This window comes from Taudactylus pleione, unplaced genomic scaffold (genome assembly GCF_031769625.1).
Source record: "Taudactylus pleione unplaced genomic scaffold, aTauple2 ptg000139l, whole genome shotgun sequence".
NCBI lineage: Eukaryota > Metazoa > Chordata > Amphibia > Anura > Myobatrachidae > Taudactylus > Taudactylus pleione.
Window position 1 is genome coordinate 6,689,350 of NW_028284541.1, and position 24,387 is coordinate 6,713,736.

The window sequence follows — 24,387 nt, forward strand, 5'->3', positions numbered from 1 at the left end:
CGCTACCACTAAGTTATGACAGGCCGTGCTGTTCAGCGCAGAAACTGTTGAAAGCACTCGTGACTTCCCTAACACCCCTGGGGGTGGGGAAGCAATAAAATATATGTAATTAGCACAGTGTTTTTATTTTATAGTGCACTAAAGGTTCCAGCATGCAACGGCATCCCTAAACTCTTTGGGGATGGTGCTTGAAGAGCTACAAGTGTCTGAATACCCATCCAGAGCAAGGTGTGGTGCTGGGATCACCATTTAAAAAAAAATAATTTTATTATAACTTTCTTTGACATGCCGCCCTCAGGCACATGTAGAAGGTGTACTTACTGACTGGCATGTCTGTGTGTGCCTGCAGGTCTGCATCTACAGTATACGTGATCATGCCCTTGCTTTACTTGGCTTGTTTTTTTCATGCGCCTTCCCTCCCCTCTTCCACACCTACAGTCATATGGAGGGGTTGGGTACGGGAAGCCGGCGTTCAGGATCCTGGTGGTCAGAATCCCGACGCCAGCATCCTAACAGGATTAGGATACTGACACCTGTCGCTAAGTATCCTAACCCTACTCCTAAACCTAACCCTCCCCCCCACATCCTAAACCTAACCCTCCCTCCCTAGTGCCTAACCCTAACCCCTAACCCAACTACTTACCGCCAGGATGCTGGTGCTGGGATTCTGACTGGCAGGGGTGCCGAGAGGGGGCGAGAGCTGTTACTAATTACCCGGGTTTGCTGGAGGAGGCCCGGGTTCGGCGCCGCCCCCTCCTCCCTGTTACCTCACAGCAGCCCTGCACATGCTTCTGTGTGCTGGTCTGCAGTGGAAGACTGCTCGCACAAGTCTCCTATGCCTGTGAGGGGGAATGATCACACTGATCGCACCCCCCCCTGTCTTTGTGCTTCACTGAGGGGCTCACAGTGCCCTCCTCCCCAGCGGTGCAAAGATGATTTTTTTTATCCTAAGGGGGTGTGGCCATGCCTTCCACGATTAGGCCACACCCCCTTCCCTCGGGCCCGCCACAACTCTCTACACCCCTGCTGACTGGTGTCGGGATTCCGGCACCGACATTGCGAGTGTCGGCATCCCGACAGCCGGGATTTAAACTACATCCCATATGGAGGTGTAAGTGATAGATGCATAGAAATTTGCATTTGCACATATGCTTGATTGTGGGAATGCACAGTGCAAACTGACTTATTTTACGCTATGCAAACTGGTATAAGTTCCATTCTGCATCAGCCCCTAGATATTTAGGCAATAATAATGTCTGCTATATACTGCTATATACCAATCCACAGCTTCTCTGTATGGTTTTTAGTTAATCGAATTTCATTCATTATGAATAGCACACACTTGAAAAAGACAAATACATTTTCTTGGAAAAGCTGATCTCTGCAGCTAAACTTCCCTTCCAGAACATGAGCCATCTCTGTTTACTGAACAACCTGTCCTCCGCTCATGCTAACACATAATCCTATTTAGTCTACTTTTAGTAAAGTTAACCCGTCAACCATGGAAACCATTACATCATCAATATGGAGCCCAATTAAAACAAAGTACTTTTAGACTCTCTACTGTACAGTGGGACGATCTGTTGCCTATAATGTTTGTGTGTTCTGCTCTTAGTTTTTCTTACAAATTTTTCCTGCCTGCAGTGTTAAAAAAAAAAAAAAAAAAACTAAATCTCTCTCACTATAATTATAACATTGATCACCAGATTATGTGATTATTATCCCATTTACGTTTTGAATAGTATTATATTATAAGGCGCTCCGATTGTTTCAGTGTTGTAATTATATAAGGAAGATTGCCAAGTGGTTTGTAGATATGCAAAAGATGCTTGTGTTAAACATAATTGTACGGTTGAATGAAAATTCTTCTTGCAGCATTAAAGTTTAGAACTACGCCTTGGAAAATGATCAGATGGAGAGAGTACCAACCAATCAACTCCTGTCAGTTTACAAGCTGTTTTGAAATGGCAGTTAGGAGCTGATTGGTTGGTACTTTATCACTCTCCACTTTGTCACTTTTCCAAGGCTTAGTACATCTCCCCTAGAAAGAGCTGTCCAGCTATGTTGGTAGAAATACTGGTCCCACATATTGTTTTCCATAAGCAGTAGACTGTTACAGAGCATCTTATTGGATACTGGTGTTCAGCTCAAGAACAGGATTTGCCTACATATATAACTGTCCATATTGGAGAGTTCCAGCCATTTACTGTAGTGCTCACAGACCATGCAACCAGATCACGTGGGGAACTATTACATACAGTAGACAGCAGATAACCCTATACTAAAGCAAATGCCGATCATCTTTTCACCATATTTACAGACGTGGCTGAAAACCATCTAACTGATTTCTAGAGGATTTCTATGGGGCATTATACTTTTGTTAACCACCTTTAAATGGTGGTGGAGTAGGCTCGTTGTGATTGGCCCACCAATTTCCGGGGATGTAAGCGGAATGACGAAGCCCCTGAAAAAAAATGGTTGCATAGCTTTAATGGTTACTGGGTGGTAGTGCAGCTTTATGGTTCCTTGTAACATCATTGTTTGTTCATTGTAGGTTTTATGATGAGATTTTACTCTTCTAGAAGATTTCATTTATTCACAAAGATGAAAAATGTTTAGTAATGCAAGATGTTGTCACCTACTAACACTACTACAAGCTATGTCTGCTCTGACATGGATATGTATTCTAAACCAGGTCATATGCGCTGAGTGAATATAGCCTAATACAGTAATTGTGCAATGAACATCTCTGACCAAGCTCATTTTACAGAGGAAAATATATAGTTCGTAAAAAGAAAAAAACAAAGCAAGAAAGAAAGCATACATTTACTTCATGTGTAATTGGCATAATAGCATTTTATCTTGTATTAATAATCTTTATTCCATCAATGCAAAAAACACTGTGCCGCAGGTTTGTTCATCTACCAGACAATCCAATGAATGTTCTGCTACCCGTTGTAATAGATTAAAAAATAATATTATTAACAAAAACAAATATCCTTTCTTCAGAAATGAAAGTATCTAAACAATATGGTTTCTTTGTGCTGAACTTAGAGTAGCTGTTCAGGATTTGGACCTCTTCTGTAGAAGATGCATCAGATTCATGAATTGTGATGTGATTTTATGTCATCATTCACAAAATACATCTGCTGTATCTCCAGGAACAACTGGATAGCAACCTCGTGCCTCCCACTGCCCATGAGCCAATTTCCAAATGTGGTGACCTGGATGTTGTGTTCGATTACAAACCTTCAAGTCAGAAGCTGTCCGTTACAATTGTGGAAGCCAAAGATATTCCAGATAAAGATCGCAGTGGAGTCAACACTTGGCAAGTCCATGTTGTGTTGTTGCCAAACAAGAAGCAGAGAGGGAAGACCGCTATGCAGAAAGGAGCCCAGCCTGTCTTCAATGAGACCTTTACATTCAACAAACTTGAGCCTGAGGAAATGGCTAACAATGCACTTCGGTTCCGTCTGTATGCTGTGCGTAAGGTGATACGTGAAAAGATGATGGGCGAAAAATTGTTCTCTTTAAGAAATGTCAAACCTGATGAAGAAATCAAAAGAACATTGGTTTTGGAACCAAGGAGCAACTTAAGTGTACGTATATGAGTCAACTTTACAAGGTACATATTGGCAAAAGAACCATAGAAGACATTTTCTAATATAAATATAAAACAAAACATTAAGGTTCTTGAAGATTTGCAGCTCTCTATCTCTATGGTATTTGGTGACAGAAAAGTGGTACTGTATCCTTTATTAATTAGACAAACTGTAACCGTTATATAAATGAGAATTATCTTTTTAATTTGAAAGTGTATATCAAAGTGAACCCTGTATTCATGTTTCTTGATAGCTAAAGCTTACATTTGATAATATTGTGTAATAAACAGTATGGACGGTAGAAAAAGGTACTTTTGGGTGGAGGGATTAAGGGAATAGCGTGGGTGGGGGTGTCCTTTCAGGTACACCTGCGGAAGCTGCTTCACTATGCTCCCAGCTGGACGGGAAATGGTGATTTGTTACCTAGGGGTCTATGTACTAAGCCTTGGAGAGTGTTATAGTGGATGAAGATAACGTACCAACCAATCAGCTTCTGTAATTTTTCAGACACAGGGCGGTATCCAATGAGCCCCGAACATTGTTCTGGCGCTAATGGATCCCTGCGATCGGCAAAAAACAGTGATTTTTTGCCGATTATCCCAGTCTTTCGCCAATGTTTTTTTTCACCTTAACCTATTATTTAGAACGAAGTAATAGCATATATCTCACGAAAACACATAGGTTTAATAGCTTATTGCGGATCCTATGTGTTTTCGCTTTTTTGGGGTGAAAAAACACCACTTATTGTGGATTATTTTTCGGGACACATCAGGTCCCGAAAAATATCCGTGATAAGTGTCGGCGTCGGGCAGCACTTCGGGGCTAATAGGATATCCCTGCCGCGATCAATTAGCAGCGCTACTTTAGTGCTACTAATCGGATACCCCCTACAGCCTATAAAGTGACAGTTAAGAGCTGATTGGTTGTTACTTTATCTCCGTCCACTTTATCTCTCTCCAAGGCTTAGTACATAGACCCTTTATTCCCCTAGCAATGATGTCTGTGACATTTTAGCAACACACTTCAGTCATCTTGCAGTATTATTAAAAAATATATATTTGAATTATAGCGGAGAACTGTTTCGACTTCTACAATAGGACTTGAATAAGTGTGATAAAGTAAAGTAGCCCCGAGTCTTGTGGGGACTACAGTAGGTACATCAACACTTTTCCCATAGCATTGCTACATATATCCATGCAAAACCTGTACATTGTGCAAGACTTCCCTCCAGCTTCCAGCCGATTAACTTGATTGCCTTATTACTGTTGATTTTGTTAGATGCAGCAGTGCACTGCAGGGTCAGACAAGTGGGAAAAGGGACATACACAAGGTAGTACAAATAATTCCTTCCTAGAATAATCAGTTTATTAACAATCTTCTTCATACAACAGTCTATTTATTATTATTAAAAGAACATCTTGGTTCCAGTGAATGTATCCAGAAATATACAACACAAACAACTAATATTCCAGACTCAACTAGAAAGAGAATTATAAAAAGAATAAAAAATACCAGTACGGAGCAAACACCACTTTGCTAGATACAAAAAAAATTCAGACATGAAAACAAAGAGCAGGGTAAAGCTTACATTCTAATCGGGAAAGGTTAGAGCTGAAACAAGAGAAGTGGGTATGGCTTAGGGTGGAGATTAGAACCATTGTCAGTTTACCACTGTGTGTAGTTTAGGTGGGAGTAGGGAAAGCTCTAATAAAAGATGTGGGTTTTCAGAGAGTATAAAAATATTTGTGGGAAGATGTACTAAGCTCTGGAAAGTTATACAGTGGAGAGTGATAAACTACCAACCAATCAGCTCCTAATTGTCAATTTTCAAACACAACCTGTAACATGGCAGGTAGGAGCTGAGTGGCTGGTAGTTTATCACTTTCCAGCATATCACTTTCCAGAGCATTAACTCCCTGAAGTCTGAGGAGAGAGTCTGATCTGGGCCAGAGTAGAAGGTTGGTCTGATCTGGGTTGTGACAGAGTAGAAGGTTGGTTGGTGGGAGTGATGGGCGGTTATCAGCAACGCGCCAAGGTGCAGGTCAGGGCAATGCGCCAAGGTGCAGGTCAGCACTAGATCTAAGACTGCATGAGGGAGAGTATTTTGTGATGAGATTGTATGAAGGCATACCTTCCAACTATCCTGATTTCAGTGGTATAGTTCCGCTTTTCGGGCACTGTCATGCTGTCCCACCTGTGGGTCACAGTGTCCCATGGATGGTTGGGGGACACTCTGGTACCGTTACTCTGCATAGCAGGGCAGCAGTAAATGGATGTCACTTGCATGCGCGGGTCTCCAGTGGTCTCCGCGGCTCCCGGTGCCCTCACCTCTATTTTCTTACTGGAGAGGGGGCTGCTGGGAGATGTAGTTCTCCCAGCGCCCATTCCGGGGTAGCCACACAAACACTGCGGGGGCACTCTGACAGTGGGACACACACACACACTCATACACACTTACATTCACCACACACACTGACATACTCACCGCTGTTGCAAAAGAGCCGGCTCCCGACGCTGGATGAAGAAGACAGCGCTGCTGGAGGTAAGCAATTAATGACTAATGAATCTAATTGGATACTTCCAATTGCTTAATTAGACCTCAGGGGGGGTGCCACGAGGGTGTCAGAGCAAGTCCCGGTGATTACACCTAAAATCATCGACTTTAGTAAAAATCACGCTTGCTCAGGAGATGCGTGAAAAAAAAACCTCCCGGCGCGTATTTAAAAAAAACCACGCACCTAATAGAATAGTAAAAACCTGCAATTGCAGGAAAAACCTCGCAGGTGGGGGATTTTTGCTATTCTTGCAGCCTATCAAATATGCCCCTTAGAATGGAATGAAATAAGGATAGAGGTGAGGGGAATAACTGATTGGAGGAGGTTGCAATGATTGAGGCAGGAGATGACGAGAGAATGGATAAAAGGTTGTATGGCATTTTGGGGTAGGAAAAGGCAAATTCTAATAATAGTGCAAAATGTAAGACAACATGACTGGATGTGAGGAATAAAACAGAATGAGGAATGAAGTGGGACACACTATGGCAATTATGGTATTGTTTACAGAGGGAGAGACTTGAAGTGAGTTAGTGACTTCGAGAGCTCTGTTTTTTTATGTGCTGATTTTTTTTAGAATTGTGACATCAATGTGGAGATAGTATGGAGACAGTTGATTGAATGAGGGGAAGGTCAGGGGAGTAGAGGTAGATTGGCTGTTGTCAACATAGAGTTGTTGCTGGAGACCAAACGATCAAGTAAGTTCCCCAAGAGGCAGAAAATAATTAATTATCTTAGCATGTGCAGTTACCATGGCTGCCCCATTCCCCCATTTCTATGAGGCAGCCTAACATACCCTGCACTTTAGCTGAGACAACACTTCTCATTTACCACAGTTCAGGAAGGCAGCATATATAAACACACAGGAATTTCTAGAACAAGAGGACGTAATCTAATAACGAGAGACTGATAGACAACATAAGAAAGCGCTTTTTAAATGAAGGGTGATTCATTTGTTGCACAATCTCCTGTACAGATAGTAAAAGTACAATAATTCAAGATGTTTCAAGCAAATAAAAATACTATGCACAGAAATAATATAATTAGCTGAACCAATCGATTCTTTTCTACCAACAAATTATTTGTTGTAATATTTCAAACAAGGAAGAAACCATTTATTTGTCTTGTGTTAGCACATTGCATTGTTCACCATTGTATAATTGCTTAATTGCTCCATGCCATTGTCATTTCTTAACTTAGAGACCTGATTTGTAGCGAAATTCATGCGTATGCTACTTAGTAGCTAAATAGTCGCACAGCGCATGCGTCTCACAGTGTAAGCGTACAGAGTCCCAGGACTGATTGGGCGGTGACTGGGAGGTGGCTATCCAGATGCAATGACTAATGGGCATGTTATGGGCGTATCGTGGGGTTGGCACAGAACTGGTTGCAAACTCAGACTCTTAATTCCTTACATTAGAGGCCAAACGCTGATGGAGATTTTGCACCTAGCGTGGGGTTGGTGCACTTTTTGATGGAACATCCAATCAGAGCCGTAACTAGACTTTTTAGTACCCTGTTCAAGAAAGAGCATTGGCGCCCCCCTATTTTTGAAATAGGGAGATAACACACCCGAAAAAAGGGCCATGGCCTCATGGGGAAGGGCCAGGGAGGAGATAGGGGAGGCCAGGAGATGCTGGGGATAAAATAACAGGAAGCTACAATTGAGAATGATAAAAAAAACCTGAAAATTGACAGGCCCAAACAGTGTCCCCTGCCCTGCGGTGCCCTGTGCCATGGCACTGGTCGCACTACCCTACTTACGGCCCTGCGCCCAATGTTTGCATCTAAAGACGCACCAAGCGGGATTGCAGCATCTAAAGACGTGCAAAGTGGGTGTGTCTGCCTTTGCACATTCTGACACAAGGATGTACACCAGGGAAGGGCTGAGACTGGTATTAGCATAAAGTCGCAGGCGCAACTGTGGCAAAAGACACACAAACACTGCTGTGTACGTCTCAGAATCAACAGCTAGACTGCCATAGATTACATTTGCCAATCACTGACCGTTTACATCACACAAATCAAAATCTAGCAAATGGGTACAAACTGAGATTAGCAATCTGTGATCTAATTTGGTCATTAGTACGAGGATACATTAATTGACTTAAAATGCAGATATTTTGATGATTTCTTTTTCTTGGTACTATGGCCCCCATTCAGAGCCGTACGCTCTGAGCAGAGCGCACGCTCTGAATGAGGGCCGGCCTCCATGAAAATGGAGCGTCCTCCTGGACGCTCGTATAGCTGTGGGTCACCACCCACAGCCTATACGAGCGTGCAGTTTGATGGCCGCGATGGTCTTAACCATCGCGACCATTGAAACTGCATGCCGGAGCCTGCGGTTGAGGTTTTCAACCGCAAGGCCCGGAGTGATTTTGGCTCTATCAGAGCCAAAATCACTCCCACTGACATCACTAGTGATGTCAGTGGGCCGGCTTCTGACGGGAGGCGTTCCCTTAGGAACGCCCCCGTCGGGGAGGCACGCCCCCGGCACGCCCACCAAAGGGGGCGTGCTGTCAATCAACATCGACAGCACGCCCCCTTTGATCAGACACAACGAGCAAAGGAAAGTCCTTCGCTCGTCGCGTCTGGCGCATGCGCACGACGGAGCTCCCTCCGTCGTGCGCATGCTCAGTGCAGAACATCGACCCACTTGCGAGCGGACAGCCGCTTGCGAGTGGGTCTGAATCAGGCCCTATGTGCTACTTTAACTAAACAGGCATTAGATTAATTAGGCTTAGAAAGTAATGGCATCAAGAAATGCCACAATGGATTTTCTAAATAATTTGGGTATTGTACAGATAACTCATTTTTTCTTCTTTAGACTCTTCCTAGTTTGCATTAATGTAAAGTTGCTATTAAGCAATTCATGGAATTTGTGATGTATTTGAAAGACGAAACAAACACTGTTCATATTATAAGACTAAATAATGAAATACATACACACTGTTCTTATTTTCTCAGAGTGGTGATTCCCAGTTCAGTATTTCTGGCATATCTCATAGTGACAGTGCTTCCTCCTCTCAATCGCTGTCACACGGTGGGGTGCCCGAGCTGCTGGTGGGGCTGGCGTATAATGCTACAACAGGGAGGCTTTCTGTACAGCTAATCAAAGGAAGTCATTTTCGTAACCTCGCCATCAATAGACCTCCTGGTAAGTAGACACTCTGCTAATAAATGTTTGATGTAGCGTAAAAGATGACTTTTTTCACCACAGAGACCAGATTTTCTGTGTCACTGTTAACGAGACGATAATATATTTTAAGGCACCTCTGAAACTTAACGGAGGGTTTAGATGCCAGCTTGGAATTAAGCTAAAGCTGACACTGATAAGAGAGTTAATAATCTTAAGGACTTGTTGATACCTTTTAACCCACGTTTCCTTTTGACTGACTTTATAACATTCCCTTTAAAATTTAAGGTGTCCATAAGGATCTTTCTCCCTATGGTCACCATATGAAAGCCGCACTTCTTGTTCCCAGCAGAAGACAGGTCAAGCAGAACTGCAACGTTGCTATATCTGTGGGCTATATTCAAAAAGCTGCAGCTTTTGGAAGCCGCCACTTCTGTGCAGGTTGGAGTTGAAAATTTAAAGCGGTACCTGCAGTGTAAAGTCTGGCGTGCTTTGAACTGAATGTGAGTGCCGCTTTAAATTATCATCTCCAACCCGCCAAAAAAAGGGGTGGATTACAAAAGCCACTGCTTCTTAAAGATAGTCTCATGTTTCTGTTATATGGAAAATGTACCTCCTGTGCATTATCTTTAGTCATGACCCATGACTGAAATAGGGCATATTTTTCCCAATACTAAATTAGGCCCATGCATTAATGTTACCGTTTGGCATCACTGAGGCCTACCATAGTTGGTTATCTACAGGCAGTGTTGAAATTGGTGAAAGTTAAACTATTGCATTCTTTATTTAATATTTGCCTTCACTTTAAGGAATTTAATGTAGGGCTAAGTGTTAATAACTGCTGTTCTATAATCCAATATTTATAATGAGAAAACATTAGATTGTAAGATCTTTTTTGTAGGGTTCTCTTTTTTTATTGTGTCTCCATAATATATTCTTATCAACTGTCCCAATTTATGCGGATCGGTCCTGAATTTAGGGCTTTGTCCCACCCAAGGACATGTCTATCCAATATTGGGTAAGTCGGGAAGTATCTCTCGTTCACCACCAATGAAGAGGTATTTGGACAAGCGGTGGAGGGGGCTCACATAGCGTGAGAATGGGGAGAGGCATGGGAGTCTAGGGGATGGAATGTGATGTGATTATCAGTACAGAGTTGAGACACAGCTCACTGGCAGAATAGAGAAGGCAACATGGAGTATGGAGTGAGATGAGGATGAGATGGAAGAGGGGTGTATTAAAAAAGAGGACCAGAGAGCAGAACATAGTGCAGTGGATTGTGGAAATTTTCCAAAAGAGTACTCTTAAAGATTATGGGGTAAATTTACTAAGATGGGAGTTCTATTTAAGAAGTGATGTTGCCCACCTTACCTTACACACATCCGTAATGTTTAGCAAAACTGCGAAACCATCGGTAACATTGAGCACCATCGCAGCCTCACATACACTTGCACAAGCTCTGACCTTACTCAGAAATTGCTAAACTCATTGCACGCTATGAGTCCTCAGGCTGCGTATCCTCGCTGAATCAGGCCCATTGTCAGCATGTTGACAATAGGCTGAAACTGCGGACGGCAGGGTTAGATTTCAGGGGGAGGTTGGGATTAAGCTACGGAGTGGGGGGGTTTAGGGTTAGGCACTAGAGGGAAGGCTAAGGTTAAGAAATAGGGTTAGCAGAACAATACATAACAATACGCTGGAGGATCACAGGTCTGACGCGTAAGTAACAGTCACATGACTGCCAGGACCCGGAAGCCTTGCTGGAGCCGCTACAGCTGTCAGGAGCAGGTAAGTGACCGCTGGTCCTGGGCCACCAGGAACGATATGTCGACATTCACACCCCCGGCTTTTCTGCCAATTGATGGCTAAAGGTTTATCTCCTTTTAAGTCACAGTCTGACACCCCTGTAAATCCTCCTGAATGTATTGTGTTTACCTGCCTGCATTTGTATGGTATTTATGTACTCTATTTTGGATCGTACCTGGATTATCAAAGATAGCTTAAAGGGGCGTGGTATGATCTATTGGCGGAAAAGCCGGTGTTATTGTGAATGGCTATGAATTAAGGCCTCCAGGGCCCAATTAACAATGCCTTGTGGCTAGTGTAACACTTGGGCCTAATGCCATATGTAGCCTAACCATGTTAGGCTGTGGGCACTGGTGCAGCCAGGACCTAATGGTCAAGGTGGGAGTAACTGGAGGCACTTGGGGCCTTGTGCTCTGTTGGTTGAAGAAGGGGGTTAGGGCCTAGGGCCTAATATGCTGTGATTTTGGAGAGGCCAGGTACCCAAGTATTATTTTATATGTTTACCCATGATCCTACTAGGAACACAGATATCCCACTGGGACCTTAACTGCTGTGGCCATCTGTGCCATGCACTGAGGGTGTACCAAAGGCATATCCCTTTTACATAGGGTGTCCTACTGTGCCGTCCTTTCCTAATAGTGGTACGTTTTGCTCCTTCTGGATCCTCTGCTTGACAGGTGCCAAGTCCTCTCTTGACTCTTGCAGACTTCTTGATTTTGACCCTTGGCGTCTTCACCCAGCAAGCACGGGTGCAATTGTAAGCTCTTTTATGAAGTGTCTACTTACTGCATCAGGACTTCCATTTTCTCTTGTTGCTGCAATGTCTTCTCTCTCTTTTCTGCCACTTTCTCTTGTCTTTCACGGGGAGGCCTCTCTTTTCCCTGGTGGCACATTTTACTTTCTTCAAGAGCTTTTTACTGCTCCCTCTCCATCATTGGCCTGAGTGAGAACTCTCTATATAGACCGCCTGACATAAGCCGGAGTGAAGGGGCCAGGCGATAATGTGTTGAACTGCACCTCTAATATAACATGCTTAAATCTTTCCAGATTCAAGCATTCCAAATCCAGGAAACATAGTATACTGTACTTACCGCTCTGGGGCAAGAAGCGGGCAGGTCCAGGCTTGTTCCCCAGTGACGTTGTATTCCTTCTCTCTCTGGGCCTGATTCAGAGCCGGACGCTCTGACCAGAGCGCTCGCTCTGAATCAGGGCCCTCCTACCTAACATTGGAGCGGCCTCATGGACGCTCGCATAGCTATGGGTTACCACCCACAGCTATAGCGAGCATCCATGATGATGGTCGCGATGGTCAAGACCACCAAGACCATCGTGCTTGCGACGAGACCCTGCAGTAGGGTCTCGCTGCCGCAAGTCCTGGAGTGATTTTGGGATTCAGTCACCATCGACAGCACGCCCCCTTTGATGCGAGACCCATAGCGACAGCTTGGCTGTCGCTATGCGGGTCTCGCGCATGCGCACGACGGAGCTCCCTCCGTCGCGTGCATACGCATTAGGACACCACTGACCCGCTTGCGAGTGTCCTGCGCTCGCGAACGGGTCTGAATTAGGCCCACTGTCCCATAACTTCACACCGTCTCACTCACTCATCCGTTTGCCTTTTAACCCCCCCCCCTAGAGCTCATAAGGAAGAATGAAAAAACATTTCTCTCTGTAAGTATTGTTATGGTTAAATGTCACCTTTGTGCGAGAAAGAGATATTAATACTAAGCTAAAATTAAATGCTTTCTGACACTGGTTGGTACTTTTTGGTGTGATTTAGAAAGTGCTGTCACTTTTCGCATGCAAGTAAACAAGTGATAATTTGTTAAAAAGCTTTGATATAGAAGTAAAAAAAAATATCACTTGAAAGTTGAAACCAAGAAAACATCTACCTAGACCTTGTTCATGATGTTGAAGAGAAAGCAACTTGAATACATCAGTTTTATTCTTCTTGGCAGTAACCATCATAGTTTCTTGCTGTTCTAGGTAAGATATTTGGTGAATCCGAAAGGATAATCGAAGTAGATTTCTTTGTAAGAAGCTCAAGGGCATATCTAGGTCCAATGCCTCTTACATTATAGCTGGAGTTAATATGGATGGTTTTTATGTTCAGAGCATAAATTCACTTGTACCATAGCAAATGCTGCTCCCACAGTCGATTGCTCAGGGTCTGCATTTATAAAGAGAAGAATAGTTACAAGGTCTGAATGAAAGCTACTTCTCTCCCTGTAGTCATATTCTTTTTTGAGTATGGCATTAAATGACGCATAAACAGCCTGTGTTATAATATTCACCTGGACCGTCTGCTATTACTGGTAAACTAGTGGAAGTGGAAAGATGCAGGATATTTTAATGTAATTTTGAATATTTTAGTATGCTACTCTATTATGTAAATACCCCCTTCCTCTTATTAGTAAGGTCTGAAGCACTCTCGATAACATAACCCATACGTATACCTGCCAACATGTTATTTTGATGAATCAGGGCTACAGGTTGCCCACTGCTGCAAAGTGGGCATGGACTCGTGTTACAGGAACGTGGTCTCGTCGCACAGCGCATATGACCCTTCTCGCCCTGGTTCCCTTCCTTTTCACTGCTGATATACAGAGCTGCAGTTAATAGAACTAGCCTCCCCATCTGCTTGGACAATGTGTAGTCCTGATTAGGGGTGTGCACCGGCCACTTTTCGTGTTTTGTGTTTTGGTTTTGGATCTGGATCTTTCTTCGTGTTTTGGATCTGGATTGGTTTTGCCAAAACCACCCTTCCGTGTTTTGGGTTCTGGGTTTTGTGTTTTGGATCTGTATTTTTTTGAAAAAAAGCATAAAAACAGCTAAAATCACAGAATTTGTAGGTTTTTCTGCTCCTATGCTATTATTAACCTCAATAACCTTAATTTCCACTCATTTCCAGTCTATTCTGAACACCTCACAATAGTGTTTTTATGTCCAAAAGGTTGCACCGAGGTAGCTGGATGACTATGCTAAGCGACACGAGTGGGCGGCACAAACACGTGACCCATCTAGGCGTGAAACTGCAGTGGCAGACAGGATGGCAGTTTGAAAAACTAGGCCCCAAACTGTACATAATGCAAAGAAAAAAAAGAGGTGCAAGATGGAATTGTCCTTGGGCCCTCCCACCCACCCTTATGTTGTATAAACAGGACATGCACACTTTAACAAACCAATCATTTCAGCGCCAGGGTCTGCCACACAACTGTGGCTGAAATGATTGGTTCGTTTGGGCCCCCACAAAACAAGCTGGCAATTAATCTGTCCCTGCACAAACTGGCTCTACGGAGGCAAGATGTCATCCTCATCCTCCTCATCCACCGATTCCTCACCCTCTTCAGTGTGTACATCCTCATCCTCACAGAGTATTAATTCGTCCCCGCTGGAACCACAGGTCCCTCTGTACGTTCTGGAGGCTGTTCTCCCTGGAAGAGTTGATAATTCATTTTATGAACATCATCTTCTCCACATTTTGTGGAAGCAACCTCCTACGCCTTTCGCTGACAAGGTTCCCGGCTGCACTAAACACTCTTTCGGAGTACACACTGGAGGGGGGGCAACTCAGGTAAAATAGAGCCAGTTTGTACAGGGACCTCCAAATTGCTTCTTTTTCCTGCCAGTACAGGTACGGACTGTCTGACATGCCTACTTGGATGCTGTCACCGATGTAATCCTTTAACAGACAGACGCACGCTTGTCGCTGCTGCTTTGAGGATGCAAGTGCGGCTACAGCCCACACAATTCACAAAGACAGAAAAAAAAAGAACAATATTTTTATTGTTTGTGTAGCACACTATGAGGGTGTCACCACCCTTTAACAGACAGACGCACGCTTGTCGCTGCTGGTTTAAGGATGCAGGTGCGGCTACAGCCCACACATTTCACAAAGACCGAAAAAAAAAGAACAATATTTTTATTGTTTGTGTAGCACACTTTGAGGGTGTCACCACCCTTTAACAGACAGACGCACGCTTGTCGCTGCTGCTTTGAGGATGCAGGTGGAATCTAGACGGGATTTGGAACCGGGGACACACTATCTCCATCAATTGTCTAAATCCCACTGCACTAATGGCGGATACCGGACGCACGTCTAACACCAACATAGCAGTCAAGGCCTCAGTTATACGTTTTGCTTCAGGATGACTGCTGTCGTACTTCATCCTCATCGCTAGGGACTGTTGGAGGGTCAATTGTTTAGTAAAAGTAGTGATGTTCCTACTTCCTCTCTGGGATGATGAACAACTCCCAGCAGCAGCAATAGCACTAGGAGGAAGTGGTTCTTGATCTTTCCCTATTTTATTTTTATCGGAGAAAGTTTGGTCCTCCATTTATGTTATATTGATATATACGTGCGGCTAAAGCTCACACAAACACAGAAAATATTTTTTTATTTTTGCTGGAGAGTAGTGCACTTTGTGGGTTACACCACCCTTTAAGAAATGAGCCAGCCGGCTCTTTACTTATGGGACACAGGCGCATGCTTGGCGCTGCTCCTTTGTTGATGCACGTGCAGCCAAGTCACAAACACAGAAAATAATTTTTTTTTTGGTTTGGACTGGAGTGTACTTTGGGGGTTACAGCACCCTTTAACGGTCAAGCCAGCTGGCCCTTTACTTATGACACAGGCGCACGCTTGGCACTACTTTGTTGATGCACGTGCGGCTACTGCGCACACAATTCACAAACACAGAAAATAATTTTTTTTTTGGTTTGGACTGGAGTGTACTTTGGGGGTTACAGCACCCTTTAACGGTCAAGCCAGCCGGCCCTTTACTTATGACACAGGCGCACGCTTGGCACTACTTTGTTGATGCACGTGCGGCTACTGCGCACACAATTCACAAACAAACAAAAAATATTATTTTTTTAGCACTTGGGGGGAGCACCCCTGATGGACAGAGCACCCCCTGGACAACACTACAGCACCCCTTTAGGACTGGGACACTGCACAGGACTTTGGAGTGGACACAGCCCCTATGGAGAACTGACTGCACAACACAGTCCAGCCAGCCCCTATGGACTTTGAAGTAGTGGACACAGCCCCTATTAACAACAGCAGCACAGCACAACACAGCCAGCCCCTATGGACTTTGAAGTAGTGGACAACAGCAGCACAGCACAACACTACTCTGCACTACACTACACACACTACACAGCCCAGCCAGCCCTAACTCCCACCCTCCCTCTTCACTGTCCACAGCCGAGTGAGAAAATGGCGCCGACGCAGGTACCTTATATAGGATCCAAAACCTGCGAGACTCGGAAGGCGGGATGATGACGGTTTGCCTCGATTTCAGATCCGAGTCAGGCGGGAAAAGTCGAGCCTGTTTCGGATCTGCCTCGGATCGGGGGGGCTCGGGGGGGTTCGGATTTCAGAAATCCGAACCCGCTCACCCCTAGTCCTGATCAGGATGGTGAGTAAGAGCCCTCAAATCTGGACTGTCCTCTCCAATGTCCCACTCCCTCTTATTTTGAGAACAGAGTAGAAGACCATCTGAGCAGCACATGCGCAGTGAGCCCACGAGTAGCATCGTTAATGCCTGTGCCTCACCTGTCCTAGAGACTTTTACTTTTTTTAGTAAATGTTAAAAAAAATAAGTTTCCTGGAAATTGTCATGTATTTCACATAAAGGGCTCTATTTACTACAATCCGCATTTGTAATGCAGATTGTAATGTGATATTAACGACTGAATTCGCATTGCGAATTCAGGCAATATCACAGGGATTTACTACAAATCCCTTGCAGGGACAGAGCTTGCGATAAAGCTCTGTCCCTGCGAATCCCCTTCGGAGCCTTATCACGGTATTTTCGCAAAAAATACAGTGATTAAGTGCCCGCGCTTGCGCCGACCGGTCGCCGCTGCTACCCCCCCGCTGGCGCTAAGCCCCGCCACCGCAATCGCGGACCCCCCGCGACCCCCCCTCCCCCCTCGGCGACCCCCCTCTCCCTTACTTACCCTTACCTGCATGCTCCAGGCCTCCGGTGATGTTCTCCATTCCTCCGGTCAGATGATCTCCCACACTGCACTGGGGCCCGATCACCTGAAGACCGGGCAGCAGTGCATAATGGGAGACCAGCTGACCGGAGGGGAGTCATCACCGGAGGCCCGATCACAGGTCCCTGGAGTCAGGTAAGTAATTTTTTTTTTTACTATTTTTTTTTTCTTTTTTTTACAGTAATCAGCTTGCGGTCTGTTTAGACCACACAGCTGATTACTGGGACTGACTCCCGGCTCTGCTCTCCCCTTTAGAGCAGGCCAGGAGCCTGGTAACTGGGGGAGCCCCTGGATAACGTCACCTCCAGGTGGCGTTATTATCACAGGGCTTTCCCCTGTATTTTTTTCACATTTATTTTTAGTAACTATGGTCGGATCACATTTCCCATTACAGTTATGGGAAATGCGATCTGCTTTACTAAAAATAAGTGATACTTAGGGGTTGGAGTAGAATTTTACGAATTCTACTCCAATTGCCCTGTAATAACTATAGGTGATACTAAAATAATGTGAAAAGGGTGTGAAAACACCCTTTTTCACTTTATTTTAGTAAAAATAATGTTAATAAATAGAGCCCAAAGTCTTATTAGAAACAAACCTTGTGAATCGCTTTAATAAGACATACAATTATAAGACATGGATCTGCAAAACTATGTAAATGCATAAAATTCAATATTATCACTTCAGGCAAATATACAGTATACATTATTTTTTTGCAAATGAGTAAATCCTTTCAAAGGAATCATTCAGTTATCTCTCCATGAATAAATGATAAGGAATCACACATTAGAAAACACTGCAGTAAGGGGTTTATTTAATAAAGTGAGGGTTTTTAGAAGTGGAGATGTTGCCCATAGCAACCAATCAGATTCTACTTAACATTTTATCTAGCACCATATAGAACAGGGATGGGGAACCTTTTTCTGCTGAGGGCCATTTTGCTATATACAACATTATTCGTAGGCATGGTGCAGGCCACGCCCCCTCCGTGTGACATCACACAGGGCGGGGTCACAATCGCCGGTGATTACAGCAATGTGAGGATGTTTCGGTGAGCTGTAAGGGCAGCGGTGTGACCGTCTCAAGCATCCTAAGGACGCTCCAGGCAGCACTGCTGCATAGATTCCGGCTGCAGGGTACCATTCTAGGCACCCTGCTAGCCAGATGACGCTAGCAGAAAAAAACTCAGAGGGCCAGACCAAATGACTCTGGGGGCCTTATACGGCCCCCCGTCCCTGTTATAGAAGATAATAGCTTGAATCTGATTGGTTGCTATGGGCAACATCACATCTAAAAACCCACACTTTAGTAAATAGAGTATACCCCTAAGAGCATACCTCCCAACATTTCTAACAGAAGATGCGGGACTTCCGCGCACTGAAGGTGCGCACGTCTGAAAAAGGGGCGTGGTCTGATAGTAAAGGGGGCGTGGTCTAATGGCATGCCCCCGTTTACATCATGCTGGGCTGCCCCCGGGCTTTCCCCCCGTGCTGTAAATAGATGCTGTGCGCATGTATTAGGGTGAGAGTTTAGAAAATGTGAGAGTTTAGCAGTAAATCTCTCACACTAATACAATGATCGAGTTGTATTTTCAAAAAAGGAAACACCTGGATGAGAGTTTAAATCTTGAGAATTTTTTGAGGCTGAAAAACATGTAAGTTTGCCTGTTCTGTGACTTTATTACATTGGCTGAGTTTAAAAATTTAACCGTTTTCTCTCACATTTTCTAAACTCTCACCCTATTACATTTGGCCCTTGGTTCTTGTAATAGCATTTGAGATTTTGCTAAACCTGGAGAGCATACATTAGAAAATCATACATATACATAAAGGACAAGAAGGAACAAAATAAGCTCTTCTCAAACCTGCTGTATATAGATGCTTGAGGATTATCTGTACATGAATTTGTGTTCATTCTAGCAAAATAAAAACAATATGTGAGATTATTACACGCAATATAAGTAACCTAAGAACAGTATTTAGTTTAACCTAGCCATTAGAATACCTTTTTATAAGAATTATTTTCAAAGGTGTCAGAGGAAGTGAGACTGGCAGAGCTTTCACACCCTTTATAACACATTATTCTCAGGATGAAGTGTGCACAGTTACACATCATTCTAAAATAGAAAAGATAAACAGAAAGACGTAAAACAGTGCCATAGGGAAGTAAGAATGTGACATTAGAAATAGGGATATGTTTTGTTAGCCCTATGTCCTCATCATGCTCTGCCAATTTGAGTAGTTTTATGGCAGATGGAAAAGAAACTCTTACCCTATGGGTTCGATGCAGTTAGCAGGATGCCGCGGCACCGTGTGAGTATATGGCGCACTTACGGTAGTTCTAGACTCGCTGATTTTTGCTCGCAGCCCCAAGTAATTTACTGTCACCTTCAAATACTTTACTGGCCCAGCTAACCTGTGCTATTTGTGACCATAGAGATAAATTTGATGTGTGTGACAAACAAGCGCAACATAAACAAGATAGTTCTATTATTATTACCAGTTATTTATATATAGGTATATATACGAGGCAAGAAAACTGACTGCTTCTGTGTAATTATGTGTTAGTCTAGGGTGTATGACATCTTTCGCTACATTTAGGAAATACAGTATATTTGTTCATGGTTTCCACAACTCCATGGGTGAATGTCACCATCCTATTTCACAATATATTTAGAGTGAGAGGGAGACAGCTTTACGGCAATGCTCATTATGGTACGTAATGAGCAGGGCCGGACTGGGACTAAAAATAGGCCCTGGCATTTAAAGCACACAGGCCCCCCTTGCGTCAGCATGTGGTTCCTGGCCCAGACTCCTCCCCTTACTATTCCTGACTCCTCCCACTTCCTAGTCTATGCTCTTACAAATATAATTAATATTACAGCAACATACAAGTGTACATTATTCTCTGTATTAAAATACACACATAACAGAGCTCATCCTGCAGGGGATTCAAACATATGCCATAGTCCAGACATTTGGTATTTGGTTGGCTCTGTTAAGTAAAGCTGGCACTTCATTGGTGGAGGTCACACACAAAGAAAAGGGAAGGCATTTTCTCAATTGACCAAGACCTAGCTTAGCAGTTATAGAGGATTAGACAATGTTCACTGTAGGAATTTTTGAGGGCAGGGCTGCTGAACACAGAGGACGACACATCTGTGCACACCAAAGAAGAGCTGTAACTATACATTTTGGTGCCCTGTGCACAAGAGCATTTTGCCCCATTAAAAATTGAGGTAAAAAGAGTGCGCGCCGAAAGGCGTGCGCAAAAAAAAAAAAGGTGTGGTCACACTGGGAAGGGGCATGACCACACAATAGTACCACCAATTGAAATTATGCCACAAAGTAGTGTCCCTTAGTCAAATTACACAGCACAGTAGTACCCCTTCATCACATTACACAGCACAGTAGTGCCCCTTCATCACATTAATCTTCACAGTAGTGCCCCATTGTCACATTACACCGCACAGTAGTGTTCCTTATTGACTTTACATCACACAGTAGTGCCCCATATTCACATTACCCCACACAGTAGTGCCCCTTATTCACATTACATAACACAGTAGAGCCCATTCACATTATGCCAGAGCATTCACGTTATGCATCATAGTAGTACTCCTTATACACATTATGCCACACAGCAGTAGTGCCCCTTATACATTATGCCACACAATAATGCCCCTTACACATTATGCCACACACAGTAATGCCCATTACACATTATGCCACACACAATGATGCTCTTTACAAATTATGCCATGCAGTAGTAGTGACCCTTATAATACATTATGTCACATAATAGTGCCCTTTATAACATTATGCTACACAGTAATGCCCCTTACACTTTGTGTCCCCCCAGTAACTCAACTCCCCCTGTATCCCTCCAGCAGTCTCTCAACTTCCCTGTGTGCCATTAGCAGGTGTGGATTTGGTGCCGGGCCACCAATCGTTCGTGGCCAGGCACAGGGTGTACAGTTTCGGAGGGCAGGCTGGTTTTCAGCCAGGAAAATGCCTTATTCAGCATCCACATACAGGCCCTCTTGATGGCAGTGTTCCTTGGCTGGGACTGCTTGCTCTTGGAGGAGCAGGGAGGCTGCTTCCAGTCTGGGTGCTGCTGGCTGCCTGCTTCCCACGACTGCTGTGTCTCCACATTACCATGCCTGCCAATGCCTGGACCTGAAGCCGTCTGCGCAGGGAGAGCTGTACGACTATGTCTTTGGCTCCTCACACCAGTGTATCACCCAGTACACAATACCGGGAATTTCCCCCGCCCACCCTGACTTATCTTTGTGATTGGCTGCTGGATGCTGCTACTAAAACATGGGGAACACTGGACTGCACGCATGCAGTGTTGTAGTAGGAACAGGAAGGAAGCTGCTTGGCTGTGCTGTAGTGGGAAGATACAGTAGCGTGGGTGCGGGGGAGCGGACACTGGATGCCCCTTCTGGTATGTGTAAGTAAAGGACAATTTTAACCTAAGATACACTGGTTCAGCCAATGGTGAAATGATATTGACAATGTGTGATGTGTGTGTGACAATAGTGACTGTTGTGTTTGAGGCAGTGGATAACTGTTGTGTGACAAAGTCTGACTGCTGTGTGTGTTAAGAGAGAATGGGTGACTGCTGTGTGTGTGTGTGTGTGTGTGTGTGTGTGTGTGTGTGTGTGTGTGAGACAATGGATGACTGCTGTGTTTATGTGTACATCTGCATAGTAGCCATTTCTATCCTCAGTAAAAGAAAAAAAAAAAAGAATGGTAGCTGCTTTGAGCAAGTGGTGAATAAATGGCGTGCGCATGCGCGCCCCATCTATTCACTGGAGAGAGGGACTGGGGGCATGGCCAGCAGCTCCCGGAGAACTGGACATGCATCCAGCGTAACAAAAATGGGGTATGGGTCATGGGTACAGTTTTTCCCATGAGACCAAGCCCCTTTAATTTTTGCAGTGCACCTTCAGCGTGCTCAATACGCCTAGGGCGCCAAATAATATATTCCCTTTCCAAAAAAATTGGGCTAGGCCCGAGCTTGGGCTCCCCAATTAATCACTGCCAGCAGCGATTGGTTTGGGAGACACTGCCGGCAGCAATTGGTTTGGGAGACACTGCCAGCAGCAGTTGGTTTGGGAGACACTGCTAGCAGCAATTGGTTGAGAGAGCGGGCCTGCAGGACGAACTGTGTGTGTGCTATATCTGCAGCAACCAATCAGTGCCAGCAGCATCTCTCAACCAATCGCCGCTGGCGGCGTCTTATCCAATTGCCCCCGGAGACCACCTCCTTCCCTCCCTGAATGCCAGCATGCTGCTCTCCGTCTTGACTCTGCAGATTCCATCGGCGCAGGCGGATCTTCCTTGCTGTGGTGGTGCCGGGCTCCTCTAGCTGCCTGAGCTCCATCCCTGATGCCTACATCCCAGTTCTCTGCGCGCAGGGGGCCAGGGAGCTGGACACTGCATGGGCCAGGAAGGAGCTGGAGGCGGACAACAATTACCCGGCGGGGAGCTCCCACCAGGCGAGACGTAACCACTGCTATCTACGATAAACCCCTTCCTCTATACCCAGCACTGCCCCAGCTGCTATCCTGACCCCCTTCCTACCCCCAGCACTACACCCATGCCCCCAATATTGTCTTCCCCAACCCACTATGTAGGATGTATAGTTAGTATATATATATATGTATAGTTTGTGTGTATATATATATATATATATATATATATAACTTAATATATTCACACACAAACACATATTTATTTATTTATATATATATATATTTGTGGGACTACATATCCCAGCATGCCCTGCCACAGTTTTAGCATGCCCTAATAGCAAAACTGTGGCACTGCATGCTGGGATGTATAGTTCCATTGCGGCTGGAGGGCCTGAGGTTGACACCACTGGTGTACACCATATATAAATATACACACATTACACTAACACTATCACACTAACTATACATCCTACACACCGGCACAAACATGCACAGTACACACACACAGATTCATTTCACACTTACTTTTTGATGCAGCTAAAGCAGCAGGTTGCAGATGGTGATAGGGGCGGGCACCTTGCACCATTAGGCCCCGCCCCCTCGCGGCATACTGCCGCGATTTGCAGGGATCTGAGATGAGGCAACAGGGATCAGGACTATTCACTGATGCCCGCAGACGGATATGTATCGGGGCGCAGGGGGGGTTATTGCTACTGCTCTCTGGCCGGAGCAGAACAGAAGTACTCTACGGCTCCGCCCACAATTGGCGATTCTAAAGGGATTTCTGGCCAACAGCGCAGCTGGATGGTACTGACTGATGGCCGGGGCCAGCCACTCTGATTGTGTTATAAACACAATGGGAGTGACTATTGAGTGACCAGAAAGCAGTAGCACTTTTCCCCTGCCGCTAAGCAGGGCATCGGAAAGCATATTATCTGCTCAGCTGAGCTGATCTTCTACACTGCCGGCCCGGCCCATCTGGTCATCGGCCTTTCTGGCATTTGCCAGATTTGCCCAATGGCATCATCGTAGTATTGGGTCATCATTAGGCTATTTAGTATATGGATTATTATTATTATTATTACCAGTTATTTATATAGCGCACAAATATTCCGCAGCGCTTTACAGAGAATATTTTGCCATTCACATCTGTCCCTGCCCCAGTGGAGCTTACAATCTATGGCCCTCATTCAGAGCCGCTCGTTAGCGGCAGTACGCTCGTTCCGAGCGATGTTTGCACATCTGCGCATGCGTACGGTTTTTAGTACGCATGCGCGAACCAGTCAGTGCGGCCGAAAATCGTTGGTACGCAATATAGCGAGGGCCTGCTATTTTGAGTGACAGAATGAGGCGTATGTGGGTGGTAACAGGGGAAGGTGCTTGAAAATGGGGAGTGGAGATCCGAACGCAGGCGTGCTTAAAGGTCAAAACGGGCGTTTTATGGGTGTGTATATTTAAAACAGCAGCGTCATTGACCACGTCACTGGGTTATTTTATAGCCAGAACTGCTCGCAAATTTGTGGTAGCAAACACCAACCACAAGAATAGCGAGCAGTTCATATGCTGGTCGATGTACTCGATTAATCTAATAAATAGCGGACATGACGTATGGTGCGAGCGGCCAGGGGGCGTTTTTAACAAATAAACGAGCGTATGTTTTGCTCGTTCGTTCAGACTTAGAGGTGTGAACAGACTGCAATGTGCGTACGGATCATTTGAATAGCCACCCCTTGTTTTTAAACGAACGACCGCAAATAGCGAACGGCTCTGAATGAGGGCCTATATTCCCTATCACATGCTCTC

General features: G+C 44.7%; 1 protein-coding gene and 1 long non-coding RNA gene across 4 annotated transcripts in view; one reads left to right on the plus strand and one right to left on the minus strand.

Annotated features, from left to right (window-relative positions):
- The window catches only part of SYT16 (synaptotagmin 16), a 139,777-nt gene that overhangs the window by 111,338 nt on the left and 4,052 nt on the right, over nt 1–24,387 (plus strand). For all 3 annotated transcript variants that reach the window (XM_088473740.1, XM_088473738.1, XM_088473739.1), the window contains 2 exons: nt 3,162–3,599; nt 9,122–9,311. In XM_088473740.1, coding sequence (XP_088329866.1) covers nt 3,162–3,599; nt 9,122–9,311 — 628 coding nt within the window. The remainder of the gene's footprint in view (nt 1–3,161; nt 3,600–9,121; nt 9,312–24,387) is intronic.
- LOC148522806 (uncharacterized) lies at nt 2,400–23,409 on the minus strand. The gene is made up of 4 exons (XR_015878504.1): nt 23,110–23,409; nt 19,107–19,218; nt 18,967–19,017; nt 2,400–3,546 (listed from the first exon to the last, which is right to left on the minus strand). It is a non-coding gene; the product is annotated as an uncharacterized LOC148522806 (long non-coding RNA).